The 14,605-nt window shown below is 44.6% G+C and overlaps 1 protein-coding gene across 1 annotated transcript in view; it reads right to left on the bottom strand.

Moving 5' to 3' along the window:
* The window catches only part of LOC147891215 (uncharacterized), a 69,784-nt gene extending 59,760 nt beyond the window's left edge, over positions 1 to 10,024 (bottom strand). Inside the window, exons 1-3 of the mRNA XM_087389468.1 lie at positions 9,425 to 10,024; positions 9,155 to 9,232; positions 4,152 to 4,251 (exon numbers count right to left, since the gene is read on the bottom strand). Of these exons, the coding sequence (XP_087245594.1) occupies positions 4,152 to 4,251; positions 9,155 to 9,232; positions 9,425 to 9,895 (649 nt within the window). The 5' untranslated portion in view covers positions 9,896 to 10,024. The remainder of the gene's footprint in view (positions 1 to 4,151; positions 4,252 to 9,154; positions 9,233 to 9,424) is intronic.
* Positions 10,025 to 14,605: the final 4,581 nt, after the last annotated feature.

Here is a 14,605-nt window from a genome sequence, read left to right as displayed (position 1 = left end):
ATGCGTGAAGTGGAGGCAGGGGATCCCATGATGTAATCAACAACGCTAGAGCCCCCCCATGTGGGAAGCACATAAAACCACCCGAGGTGGGCCATCTGTCGAGCCCATTATAGATAATGAGATCATGCATTCTGCCAAGGTCTAGTAGAGCCTGCCCATAAGATGTGACTGGCCCTCATCTGTCAGCTGAAACCCATATCACACATACATCCTCAAGGTCAACGCCTGGCAGTAGAATGGAATCGTCCCCGAAGTCAAGAAGTGGTACTTGACGGGCGCCTGTCCTCGCGTTGAAGTCTCCAACTAGGAGGACTTCTTCTCCGCGACTCGAGAAATCAACAATGGAGTGATATAGGGCTGCAAATGGAGATGTCTCAGTCTCATCTCGGATATCTCTCGCAAATTGGGGGCTCTCCGGAGGGAAGTAGCATACTGCAACAAACAGATCCCGGGTGTCCACGTGTCGAATCCGGATTCAAAGAAATCTGGAATGAGTATCTCTCTGCTCTTTCGAAATGGTTTCCGAAAGGGTGGATCTGTAGAGAACTACTACCCCTCATGATCCACGTATCCCCCCTCTGTCCCTAGTCTCATCTCTGTAGGCAGACTTCCACGTGTACCCACTGACTACTGGTAAGGGGCGCTCTGGACTCTGATGTATCTCCATGTAAAAGACTATGTCGCGGCATGTATAGGATTCCGAGAAATTCCTTGGTTCTGACCATAAGATACCATTACACTTCCAAATGGTGCAGGGTAGGGTCTCGGGGATCTGAGTCTCATAGACCCCGCCTCCCTATGCAAAAAGGGGGGGGGGGGGGGGGATGCCCGACGGGGGCCTGTAAGAGGTCGTCCATCCCTAACTACTGCCCACTTCCCCTCCTTACGTGCCTGATCGCGCTGCTGCAACAGGGAGCACCTCTCCTCAACCTGTAGAGGGGTGAGGTCCTCATCCATAGAGATCGCTGGCTGATCTTGTAGTACTAACCTGCGTCGTAAAACCGAAAGTCGGGCCTGAGCGTCATGGGACCGTATGATCAGGGGCTGCTCTCGATTGGGGTCTCTCCCCACCCTCCACGCCCTTTCGATCCTGTGCTCATCTACACCCAGAGTAGTGGCCACGAAAGCCGCCGCATCTAACATCGGCGTAGCTTCAGTGCATGGGATCCCACGGACTCTAATGTTGAGAGCCTTACTGGCTCTCTGCTACTGCTCCACGAGGGTAGCCGAAACGGTTGCCCTTGTAGGTTCCCGTTTGGCTACGTCGACCCATCTAGAAGTCTCCTCAATCACATATTGCATGCTCGCAATCTGGGCCTCTACTACCGGTGTACTCCCTGTAATTGTACGAGTAGAGGAGAACTCCTTCCTGAGCTGAACCATGTCCTGCCTCAGCACCTGGATGATACTGGCCTGCTCCTGGATATGCCAAGGCCTACTCTTGAACCACTCTAGCCACGTCCTGAGTAAACCTAGCCTAGCTCATGGGCATAGCGTGACCGCTCCACCTCCCTGACCCGTGTACTATGTACCCCCGTGAGTAAAGTCTCCCATCTGTCCGGTGGGTTGATGAGACCCTGTCCTAGCTGAAACTGAAAGGGCTGAGGTAATAAGGTAGGGGGGTGCGGCAAGATAGTGGATGGTGGTCATGCCATCTGAGCAAAGTCCTTTATATTTGAGCTAACCACTAAATAAATAAATACCGCAAGGGGCACCAAGTGTTGGGGCCAACAGGTGTCACTGTGTATGCTTTGAGTAGGGGCATTCTAGCCACCCTTGTTTTGTATGGTTCAATGATGCTATGTTGTGAAGTTATTTGCTCTAAGTATTGTGTGTGGGCAATGGCAATGGTACATGTTGGCTGTATTTCAGAGTTGTGAGATAATAGTGTCAATTATCCTGCCCTTTGTCAGTCAAAGGCCCGTTACATGGCCCATACTTCCATGCAGGGCCCAGCCCTTGCTTCAGCCCACAACCAGGCCTGGCTGGCAGGCTATACCCTGCCCAACCAGCCTGACCAATAGGCGATTTTCCGCCACCTATTGCGCCACTTCCAGGGACTTGTTTCAGGTCTTGCTCCTGCCTACACACCCTGCAAAGTATGTTGCCACATAGGTGCCTCCATCCTGGGTATATCTCGCCCTTTGGTGCTGCTCCAAACAAGCCTCTGACAGGCCAGATCCAAGCTAGACCTCCATAGCCAACTTTCCGTCCATTTGTTGCAGCCACCATGGCTCCTCCAAGTTCTTCTTTCTTTCTCTGATCTCTGCCCCCATGGCAGCCATCTTGCTGCCCATGTAGCCATCCCTCAGGACCCAGGTTCACCCCCCCAATGCTCTCCTCATATGGGGGCTTAGAGATGGGGAGGTGACCTTTCCAACAACTAGGGCATGCATGCCTTGGCCATATCACCAAAATCTCCACCACGATGGCATTGTCGCAGGGCAACAAGGCTCGAGACGTCACAAGGTAAAAGTGCAACTTTCTTTCGACAAATGGCAAGCCTTTTTATCTCTGCTAAAATGCAGACACAAGAAAGCAGCTTTATTGATTCAAGAAGGTTTACAAAACCAAATTCCATCACATGCAACCCACATAGCGTTTGAGGTTCCTGCACCGAGGTGATATATGTTGACACTACTTGACTATTCGCGGAATCCGAGCTCAAGTATAACCTGTACCAGGTTCTCTCATGGGTTACCCTCAGAGCATGGTAGGTTTGCACTGCGTATGGCATGCATGCAAGTGCACGTGTGCGTATGTGTAGGAGCTGGATCCTGTCTTTTTGTACAAGGTATAGAGTAAATCCCAAGCCTGCATGGTCAGAGAGGACTCGGTGCCGCGTCGAAAAATCACACAATTGGCTATGCAACCTATATAATAACCCATGTGGGACATGATAGCCAGCATCACGGCTTGGCATATTTGGGTTTCACGGAAGAAGAAGATGATAACGATGATGACGACGACGATGATGATGCCTTAAAAAGGTAAAAGGGGGACATGAAACAAAGCCAAAAGTAGAATAGGAAGCCACTTAGTACTCATCAGTACCCAGGGACAGGTCGCCATCTGGATTTTGAAAGCTGCCATCTGTCATGCTTCAATGGCATTTCAGAAAATGTCCATGCATCCGATATGATACTATCAAAATGTCCGGATCTGTGAAACAAAGAGAAAAGCTCACTGTCAATGCTAAGAGTGTGCAGCTCTGCGGTAGCACACAACTGTGTATCTATGTGTCTAAGACGAGTTAAGCAAGCGTGTGTGCTCTGTCCCACATTTATTTGCAATTTCTAGAACTTCCTTTGTCTAGGAGACCACTGTCGTGGTTGGCCCTTCAATAAGGCTCTGCAGGTCTCTGGATGTAGATTGTGCTTCTAATGCCTATGACAGAAAGGATGCTGCAAAAAGAATAGTAGACTAACGCCCGTGAATGTCCATAGCCTGGTTCCTCCCTTTCAACAAATCTTCCTTCTTCTTCTCTTGTAGCCTCTCTTATTTCCTCTTCGACCTTTACCTTAAGCCCCGGGAAAACACCAAACTTTATTGATCAATAAAGCTGATGCATACGTGGATACCTGTAATGTCCAAAAAACCAGGCTTTGCCGAGTGTGCACTCATACGTTCTTTGCTTAACAAGTATAGCATACATATAGAAAATTACCTGTGAATACTATCTAAATCTTAAGGCTTGCTGGAACGAAATTTTGAGTCCTGTCTCATTAAAATGTCAATTCGTTACTCGATAAAATTTTAAAAACAAAAACCTATATGCCAAGTCAAGTACATGATCATGATCATGCCTTGAAGATGAAAACAAAAGGACTGCACTACCCTGTGCTTAATCAGGCAGATAAATGTATTCTTAGGTTAATATATAAATATGCCTTGAAGATGAAAACAAAAGGACCACACTACCCTGTGCTCAATCAGGCAGATAAATGTATTCTTATTTAAATATGCAAACTCAAGAAGAACCAAACATTTTCCTGCCTACAGTTCTATGCCTTTCTTTATGTCAAATTCAGTGCATCCAAGAATACTTCTCCAAATCAAATGCAAGAACAAGCATAATCAAAAGCAAGCTTTTCAACAGTCTATCTATCAAGTTGAGATATATTCAACATTCATGAAGAACTAATACTCACCAACTGCTTCGACAAGGTGTAGAACCACCTTTCCATTGTGTACGCCTCTCAAGCACATGGAGTAAAAAGCCATGTAGGACTCCATGATGAACACACACCCCTGGGTTCAGCAGAACCACTTCGATTTGATAAATGAGCAAATGAGAAAAGTATCGTCATTCTCACACATGTTGTGACAACACTCACTATTCCAAAGTACAAGATTTCTGAATCCTCCCAATAAATATATGGTGATAATGATAAAGGATGACAAACAAAAGGGGAAAAGGGGAAGCTGAACAGGACAAGATATATAATGGTCTAATATAAGATCATGCAAAAATGTTAAAAATGATATATATCTAACCTACCATCCAACCTCCACACAAACACAACTTGTATCATAGAAAACAGGTAGGTAAATCGATTAGACCAATGTCTTTCAAAGTGCCTCTACATAATGTCAGCCGTTTTACGTTCAATTGACACTCCAATACATGCTATCAAGCATTGAAAAAATGTGGGCTTCTCTGTTAAATATCCACTTAACAAAGATGTGCAATATATCACTTCTTAGAAACATAGGGGATGAAGGTGAGAGGAAGAACTATGGCCATCCCTAGTCTGTTGAACATCATATTGGGAAGTGGGAGTTCAAGAACTCTACTCAAAGACCAAAACTTCATAAAATCAGAAAGATACATCAGGTGGGAGAGACAAGACCAGTGGACCCATGCCCTTAGTAATATCTAGAAAGAGCAAGGTAGAGTGGAAGTCCATTTCATGCCGTACAACATGAGCTGCAATGAAATGCCACAATACCACAACCTATGTAAAGTCTCCACCCTATCTTTGGTGGCCTATGGATCACCTGACAATTACCCCATTGAAGTTCACAAGTTGTGGATTACCTCCTACCAAAACTGTGATAAGACCTCCCTATCCTCTAGCCGATTGCCTCAAATAAAACATCAAGCATGCCAAAACCCCCAAAGCGTAAGCGGTCGTGATCTCTCATACTAGTCCCTTCGTGGAGGAACAATGGTGGATCAAGTAAAGTTGTTATGCCAAATAAAAACAACATAGGAGACACGTCTCACAACAACAATGTCCATAAAAGTACAAGATTAGATGAAGGGAAAAAACCCTATGCAAATAGTGAGAACTTCAGGGCTCTTTTTAAAGCACAATTTGAGCAAGAAAACATCCAAATAATTTTAAACATGGAGAAATTACAAGAAAAGGTATGCAAGCTGGAGGGCATAGATGAGTTTATCTTATATCACAACTAGCTAAGGAAGCTTGCTGTCGTGGTGAGCATCTAGTATTTTTATCTTCTAAAGGGAACATCTAGCTGAGGGATCTATCTTGACACAAAAAACAACTCTCTCTCTAGAGGGTGACATATAACAGAACAAGCATAATTTTCCCTACTTATCAAACCAACGATATTGCAGATAAGCTTCAATCCATTTGTTGGAAGAAATATAATTGAAATTGGTGTAGATTGCCCTGAATGATCTTTGCAAGAACTATGACTGATTTGTTACAGCAATGATCACACGAGATAGCCAAGCAACATTTGAGATTATGGATGAGCATGCTAATGCAAGACCAAATCAGGAAAGGCATATGCAACAAGGATAGCAAGCCTTTGCCAGCAGAGGAAAATGATTAAATAGATGACGAGGCTCGAACTTTGGATACACAACTGCAGATGGACCGGAGGTCCTGATAGCAGATAACCAACACAAGGCTACATGTTTAGTCTTGGTTTGAACTGCTGGCAAAGAACAAGCAAATATTGTAGCATTGCCAGAACGAGAAGCAGAATACAGATATTCTACTATGCCACATTTGAAGCAATATGGTTCAACAGGCTTTGATCCAAACTTGAAGTTCTTTCACAGTCCTTTATGAAGACAATAACTTGCAAGGAGTCCAATTTTCCATGCAGGGCCACTGCACATATGAATTGCATCATCATCTTGTCAAAGAGAAATTGTAGACTAACAACAGAGACTTTGTCTACTATTCCGACCATGAGTTGGTAGCAGACATATTTACCAAGCCCCTCAGTTATGATTCAAAGACATGTCTGGCATACGTCAAAACAGGAAGCAACTTAAAAGGGGGTCTGAAAATAAATTGTTCATGTTTCTTTTGCTTCTGCAACATGGATAAAGCACAGGGTTAGCTTCATTGAAGCATGGTAGACCCAACTCCAATTGACCCTTCGAGGTTGCCCTAATAAACATATGCTCAACAGAAAGCATTGTTGCTGCTGAATTGGTGGCATGGGCTGCCATGTGGTGCTCTCTCTCTCTCTCTCTCTCTCTCTCTCTCTCTCTCTCTCTCTCTCGCTCGCTCGCTCGCTCATGTGTGGCTCACTGACTCTCTTGCTCACTGGCACCCTTATTCCGTTTTCTTAACATGGATCGTCATTGGGCTCGTGAAGTGCCCTGACACTAAAGACTGGCGAACAAGTTGTCTTCGTTAAGGTTGACAATGAGTTATGAAGTTGTGGACATTCAGAATAGATAGAGAGCCTATTATATCAAGACTAGGTTCGTAATTGCTTAATAGTACAAGTTGCTGCTTGTTTTTTACCTCTCGCAATGCCAAGTACGTCGGGAATTATTAGCCAACTGTATCTTCCGAGCTAAGTCGCGCATGCATAAGAAGGCAGCAATGCGTCATATATCTCTATCCGAGAGACTTGCTACCCTGTGAGCTGTAAGCCATGCTACAATCTGCTACATGCCAGCCATAATCTTGAAGGCTCCAAGCCAGATCCTCTATGCAGCAAGACATCCCCAAAGGCAGTGGGGGATCATCTCTAAAACTCCCTCTGCGCAACAAAAGCATTTGCCATCTACCCGCATCTGCTCCAACCAAGGGTCAATGGGCAATCCCCCATGATCTAGAACCACAAGAAATAAGAAATCTTCCGTGGTCTCAGGTTGTGGTCCAGAGATGAGGCCAGAAGTGGGAGATGACTTCCCAAGGGACATCCCGCTCAAACCAATGGTGCTCCCTCCACGGGGTCCAAGTTGCTGCCTCCACTTGAAGGCACCATCTGATGCGAGTCATGTATGAGAAAAGGGCACCTCCTCTACCCTATCCGAATGTCCTACTCAAGCTGGCCAGAAGCACTTCCCCTAATGTGCTAAACCTTGCCCAAGCAGCCCACTATCCTGCCACTCCAAACCATCCAAGGCCGCGTCATCCCCGCCGCTCCTCTCTATCTCAGCCTGCAAGAGGCCTCCTGGCCCCACCCTATAGAAGTTGCAACGAAAGGACCCAAGGCACTCCTAAAAAGACTGAATCCTAAGAGGCATCCCTATCCGCGAGAACTGCCTAGACCAACAGTGAGGGGTCCAAGGACTGCGTAACCCCTCTCACCAAGAAGTGAGGATCATTGCATCAATCTCCGCCATCCAACCCCAAAGGATCTAGCCGGGCCATTGTCGCATTATGCCCATCCAATGTGTGTCCTTTGTCCTAGCATAGGTTTCTCCCAGTCCGGACCTTTGGGTGCCACATGAGCGGCTGTCTCTCAAACTCCTCCTTGCAAGAAGGGCTGACCCGAATGAGTCCCCGGGCCACACTGCCAAACCCAAAAAAGGCTCCTCATAAGTGGGGAGCCCTTCCCTATTAGGGAGCTTCCCAAAAAATCCACCTGTGGAACCACTGCCACTATCCACCTGTGTGAGAAGTGTTCCCAAGAATCCCCTGTTGGAGGAGGAGCAGCTTCCAAGAAGCCCCCATTGAAGGAAGAGCTTTCAAGGCTTCGCACAGCATGCCTTGGGTGAGATGTCATACCACTAACGTGCCCAGGAGGACTCGGCTCTGCGTCTCTGGATCGATGATACCTACTCCTCCTCGTGACTGTTTGCCATGCAACTCTGGCTCTAGTATTGTGCGTGCCATTTGATCTTGGCCAAAGGAAGTTACGCACCAAACATCTCAGCTACCCCATGCACCCCCGATGGAAGCACCAGTAGAAGGCTATGTACCAGGTCGTGGCAAGAAGGACCTGGTTGATTACCAACGCTCTACCTACTAGGGAGAGTTTGGCCAAGCTACAATATAGAAGCTTGTGCCAAACGCTCTCTAGAACCGGGGCATTTTGCTGCTCTGTTGAAATATCAATACCCACCTGGCAGCCAAGGTATCTCACTGTCTACCCTTGCGGAATCCAACGAAGCCAAAAGCAACCCCCAGTCCCAGACCTCCTCTGTGCCCGTGAAGAAGCCAATAGACTTGGTCCAATTGATCTGAGCCCCAGACGCCTCACAATAGATAGCCAAGGCCCCCCTTACCGTCTCAAAGCTCGCTGCTAATCCTCCAGATACAAGGCTGCATCATCTGCAAATCCAGCAGCTCCTCCTCTTGTTGAATCAAGAGTCAATCACACGTAGCAAGGACTAGCTACTAGTACTTGACATCCCCACCAATGTCATCAGCACCGAACAATGGGTGTAAACCATAGTATAGACATATGCTCTCACAATATACACAAAGGCTAGCACAAAAGGAAAGGCTCATCAAAAACTAGTCCACATTCTCTTTATCCAAGCTACAATTGCTTGCGAAGACAATAGTATTTCATTTGAGTCTCTCCCAATCAACTTCTGCAAGGTAGGACCGCTTCTACAAAGGCATGGCTGGCGGCGACCTTTGACATTTTCATGATCGAGGGCTCCCCTGGTTGTATAGCCCTCAACCAATGGCCGTTGGTGTTTGCTTCTGAAATACCTTGGGTAGCTGGGATCCTGAGAGGCAGGCTGCACCAGCACTTTCTTCTACTCGGCGCCTCACGGATAGCTGGTTTTCGTCTCAAGTTTCCAATAGAGGGTTCGTATTTTTGGGGTACAGCTGCAATTTATTTATTGCTTTTTCAGAAATACCATTGAATTTTCTCCAAGATTTCATTTTTTCCATGCATTATCACCTTCTTCGAGACTCATCACATCTTCTGTAAATTTTCGATATAAATGTCCAGCAGGGGAAAAAACTACCTTCATGAAACATATGAAGGACCCAGCAAGAGAGCCTACAATCGCCATAAGAGAGAGAAATCGGAAATCAAATATAGCCTGCGAGACGAACCAGTTCCGCACACAATTAGAGTAAGGAAGCTACAAGAGTCGAGAGACGAACGGGTCGAAGCACAAAATGAGCAATCAAGATTAATACTTTAGCAGCAGCTTCTTGATCGACATCAAGGCTGCAACAAAGGCAATCCGTTAACTTAAAGATACTTTCTCATTGTGGTGAGAAAGTCTTACTTGCTCAATTGCAGACTCAGCTTGGCCTATAAATGTTTGCATGGAGGAGGGACCGGAATTCTGGGGTAACGGTATGCTATTGATTAAAACAGAAGAATGCGTCGAAGGCCCACGAGAGGTTGATTGAGATGCTGCAACACTGCCGTTCCCAAAGCAAGACGAATAGGCGTCAGAGCAAGGCCCAGAAGCCAACCAGTGATCCAAGTCACTAGAATCCGCGATACTACGAGCGGTCTCCTTAGATGGTTGCAACCACTGGCAGGACTCAAGGTCGGATTTGGTCATTGCCATGTTGGAGTCAGACTCGGGGTCGCCATTGGGCGAAGGGGTGGAAAGACAAGAGAGATTTCGTTTGGGATGGGAGGGAGGTTTGATGAGGTGGGATTGAGTTCGTAAGCCAAGTGCTGAAAAGGGTCGAAGAAATCCACAGATTGGATATGAGAGAAGGTGAAAGGAATGGCTGAGTTGCATGATTGCAGGCTCTTGAAACGATGTTGGGTTGCTGGTGGGAAGATCTCAATTGTTGAGCTGACACTCATCTCCAGAAGAAGAGCTCGAACAGAGAATGCCTCACTCGGCACCTTGACTATTGTGTTTAATTCTGCGTCCTAAGATATATCCACCCGTGCATGGACCCTTTCTTAAATTGATCCTCGTGCCCTTTTCACATTTTAACTATCCATCAAGGACAAGTTTTAACCAACCAACACAAGGTGAATGATATCATTTAGTCCAGGAACGCTCCCTCGGATAATGCAGTTAAAGGACACAAATGAAGTTAAAGGGGAGGGAGAGAGAGAGTGGGGGGGAGAGAGAGAGAGAGAGTAGAGAAAAAGGTGGGTAGTTCTACCCATCATAAAATTTAAGACTTTCAAAATACGAAAATTCATAATTTCGCTTCTTACACGAACTCGCCTTCACTTAGACCTAGCCAAGGACAAGCCAAAAATGTTTATTTACCCTTGAAAATTAAAGGCAATAGCAAGATTTGACCAAGGCCTGATTATAAAAGTCTTTAAAAATTATACCTTTATCCGGATTTATAACTAAAATATAAAAATCGTATCCCTTTTATTTTAAAAAATCGTCCTCACTATTACTCCGTCCTATCTAGGGACAGGCTACCCTAGACCAACTATCCCTTAACCTTAAAGGCAATCTTTAATTAGAGCTGATATTTTTTTATTTCAATAGGAATTTTATATGCTCAACCAAGTTTCGTGAGCACTGGTTTTTAACATATGTATGATAAACATCTCTCTATATATTCTTACCACTAGTAGAGGACCCGCACATTGCTGTGACACAACATGCAGAAGCTCCCACTCTAGTTGCACATCAAGATTCAAGTGTTCAAGCTAGTAAAATCATAACATAAAATCAGTGCATTTGCTACCCTAATAAGCCCAAAGTTGAAGCTTAGAGGAAGTCACAACAGCTTTGAACAAATCTAGGAACTGACCTCAAAGCAATAGAGTTTCGATTTGGAATATTATCGACTATTGGTTGGAGGCTTGATAGAAGGAGCATTCACAAGCATCCATGGAACCTTTGTGTTTGACTCCTTCAAGCAATCTATCAATTTGCATTTGAACCTTCACTTCTGCCAGGGGTGCCATCACCCTTTCCTAGCTCTCCCCAAACCCTTCACTCCGATCGCACTTCTTTGTTTTTTTTTAATATCATGATTAGGAGCAACGAGTAGCATGACACATCTCTTACAAGTTAAGGATTTTATATAGATATAAACGCATCCCTGACAAGTTAAGGATTTTATATAGATATAGATAGGTAGAGGTTTCTTATCACCCTTTGCTTTTCTTAACAACCACTCAACCATGGCCTCATGCCTTCCTAGTATGCTTAACTATTTCCTCATGCCTTAACTAGTATGCTTAACTGCTCTCTTGTTTTGCCCTTGGCAAAATGTACTAAGGATCCTCTTTCCCCGTCTCTACTTTCTCTGCTCTCTTCCTAGCTATCTCGCCACCCCCTTCTTTCTCCACTTTCTCTTCTCTTTCCCTGCTATATTGTCACCCCCTCCTTCTTTAACCCCCCTCATGCTCTCTCCCTTCACGACCTACCATCCCCTCCTTGTAGTAGCTACTCTCTCAATCCCCCTCACCCTCGCTCCACCTTGCCCTCTCTTCTCTTGCTCATATCCCCGTTCTTCATGGCTACTCCCTTAACCCCTCACCTCTCTCTCCTTGAGGCTACTCCCTCACCCCCCTCTCCTAACTACCCCCACTCTTGGCTACTCCCCCTTTGCACTCTCCCTTCCTTCTCCGTTCAAGATGGCACCCTCACCTTCACTCCACCCCCTCTCCTCACAACTACCTCTAAACCCCCCTCATTGCTGCTCCACCTCTCCCTCACCTTGGCTTAGGGCGATGTTGCTCCCTCAACCTCTCACCATTGCTCACCACGGGTTGCTCTCTCTGCCCCCCTCACCTTCACTCCCCCTCCCCCTCTCTCTCCCTAGCACTTACTCCCTCAACCTCCTCACCACCCTTTCCTTGTAGCTGCTCTCATCTTTGCTACACCTCCCGCTCCCATCTCCTTAGGGTTGCAACTTTAACCCCCTCACCCTCCCCTCACCTTAGGGGAGCTACTTTGCTCTTGTCCTCACTCAACCATTTTGCCACCCCTCCACACTTGTCCTCTATCCAACTCCTCCTTACTTCTCTCTTAGACCCCCTTACCAACCCCTACTATTAGACCCCCTCACCTTTGCTCACCACCCCTCCTTGTGGCTATTCTCTTTTACACGCCTTCCACACACACACAAATGCGCAAAGACTTTGACGAATTTTGTCTGGATCCCTTAATTTTGAAGATATGTTTGGGCATATTTACTACGCTTGATATTTGAACATATTTTGCGTAGCAAATTAGCTAGGTGTGCGCGCGTACCACCAAAACTTCTAGCTAGCTATGGTTGATCTTGATTGAGCACAACCCCAACGATGGAGACTTGTCCAACAAAGTGTGTGCTACGTCAACCATAATCATGAAAGTGTTCAGCTTGGTTGTGGTGAGGCGAGAAACCAAAGGGCTTGACAATGCTTGCTAGCATGGATTAGAAGGCTAAAGTATAGAGTAGGTTTTAGAGCATTTGTTGAACCAAATGACATTGCTTAAAACTGATAATGCCCATGTCTAGGATGAAATGATGTGTTAGGACATCCTCTTCTCTAATTCACACTTGGTGATATCCCGATCTTAAGTCAATTTTAGTGAAATATTTTGCCCCTTGCAATTGATCATAGAGCTCATCAATGCGAGGCATAGGATACTTATTTTTTATTGTGATTTTATTTAAGGCTCAGTAATCTCTGCATAAATGCACGTTACTATCTTTCTTCTTTACCACAGTAAAATGGGTGAAGACCAAGGTGAGCTACTAGGTTGAATTTGGCCCTTTCTAAGGTATTCAATTAATTGTCTTTCAACCTCACATTCTTCCATTTGATTAAATCTATAGGGTCGTTTACAAATAGGAGTAGATTCAGGAATCATGTCTATTTTATGATCTACATATCGCTCTCTCTCTTGGTAAACTATCAGGCAAATCACATGGAAAAACATCTTTAAATTCAACCATTGAATCATTAAAAGAAGATTCATACTTTTTAAGCACATCAAGAGAGAATCTATTCTTTTCAGAAGCAAAAATAAAATAACTAATAAAAGTAAGTTTATAGAGGTATACCTCACATTGTTGTTGGTGTAGAAGTCATTCCAATTCCATCAAATAAACAAGGGGAGAGTTGGGCACATCATGTTCTCCCTGAACCTGGAAGACTCTACCATCTTTTACAAATATAATGGAGCTATTTAAATAACTATGCTTTAAACTATGCCTAAGACTATATAGCCATCCTTGACCAAGAACAACGTCTGTTCTGTCCAGATGCATGATTTGGAAATCCAATCCAAGGCATCTTGATATCCTTGAATGTCCACCTCCACACCATGAATTATGGTGTCCCAAATCTTCTTATCACTACCCTTTGCTAGAGAGAGCACATATATTATGGGTACTGGGACTCTTTGGCAGCTTCAATTTCTTAGCTAATGAATAATTTAAAAAACTATGTGTTGTGCTATCATCGACCATAACTCTTACTTTTTGTCCATTTATTTTTCCATGGATCCTCATTAAATCATGAGTACCAAAAGTGGGCTACCACATTGCCGATGATAGACAGCAAATGTGGGTGCCATCCTCATGATAAACCTCTACCTCAGTGTACTTTTCAGTCCTTTAAGCAATAACACCTACACCACATGTATTTGCTTTTGTGGAGGTTTATTTGAGGCTTTAGCCTTGTTTGTTTCTAGGGCAATTCCAAGCAGCATGATCTTTGCCCAAACTTTTAAAGAAAATATTTTCTTGCTTAGACTTTTCATAATCCTCTTTCTTCAAGAGAGGATATCTTTGGTATAGAGGTTTAATAGGTGATGCCTAAGAATCCGTCTTCTTGGAGATTGGGAAATTTGTTGAACTTAGGAATAAAACTAGTTTGTCCCGAAGTTCTAGCTTTGGATTTCCCCATAGTGTCATCATATATTTGGGCATAATAATTGCTTCTTCAAAGGTCTTGGGAGAATTTCCTCTCACCTCAACCTTGTAGGTGTCTTTCAGACGTCTCACAAAACCCATTATCTTTTGTATTTCATTGATTCCTTTCAACATAAAGACTACTACCTCCCCACAGTTCACTATGAACTAGACTAAAATGTTCTTACACATGCTACAATTGTCTCAAGCTTCCTAGCCCTTTCTAGCTCATTTTTAGGTAAAAACTCTTTTAAAAAAGCTTGTTCAAATTTAACCCTATACCTAGGGATCCTATGATTTTCCCTGAGGGTAATCCACCATTTATAAGCCTTGTTTCCAAGGGAAAGACCCACTTCCATGACTTGATTTTTAGGAGGGGTGTTCTTGTAGGAGGGGTGTTCTTGAGTCGATGGAAGTCTTGCCATTTTTGCAAGAAAATATTAATTGAGTCCTTATTGTGTTCTTTCTCTTTCCCTTTGAAAATTGGTGGTTTCAAATCCTTAAGAATGTTAGAGTTTTCTTTAAGTTGAGAGGTAGACCTCTCAACTTGACTAGGAGGAGTCGGTGATTGTGCCATGGGAGCTACTGATTGAGAATTAGATAGCTTGGATATATCT

The sequence above is a fragment of the Dipteris shenzhenensis genome, chromosome 18 (assembly GCF_047967505.1).
Source record: "Dipteris shenzhenensis isolate YYH24624 ecotype China chromosome 18, Dip_SZ_1.0, whole genome shotgun sequence".
Lineage (NCBI taxonomy): Eukaryota > Viridiplantae > Streptophyta > Polypodiopsida > Gleicheniales > Dipteridaceae > Dipteris > Dipteris shenzhenensis.
This window is presented reverse-complemented; position numbering and strand designations above follow the sequence as displayed.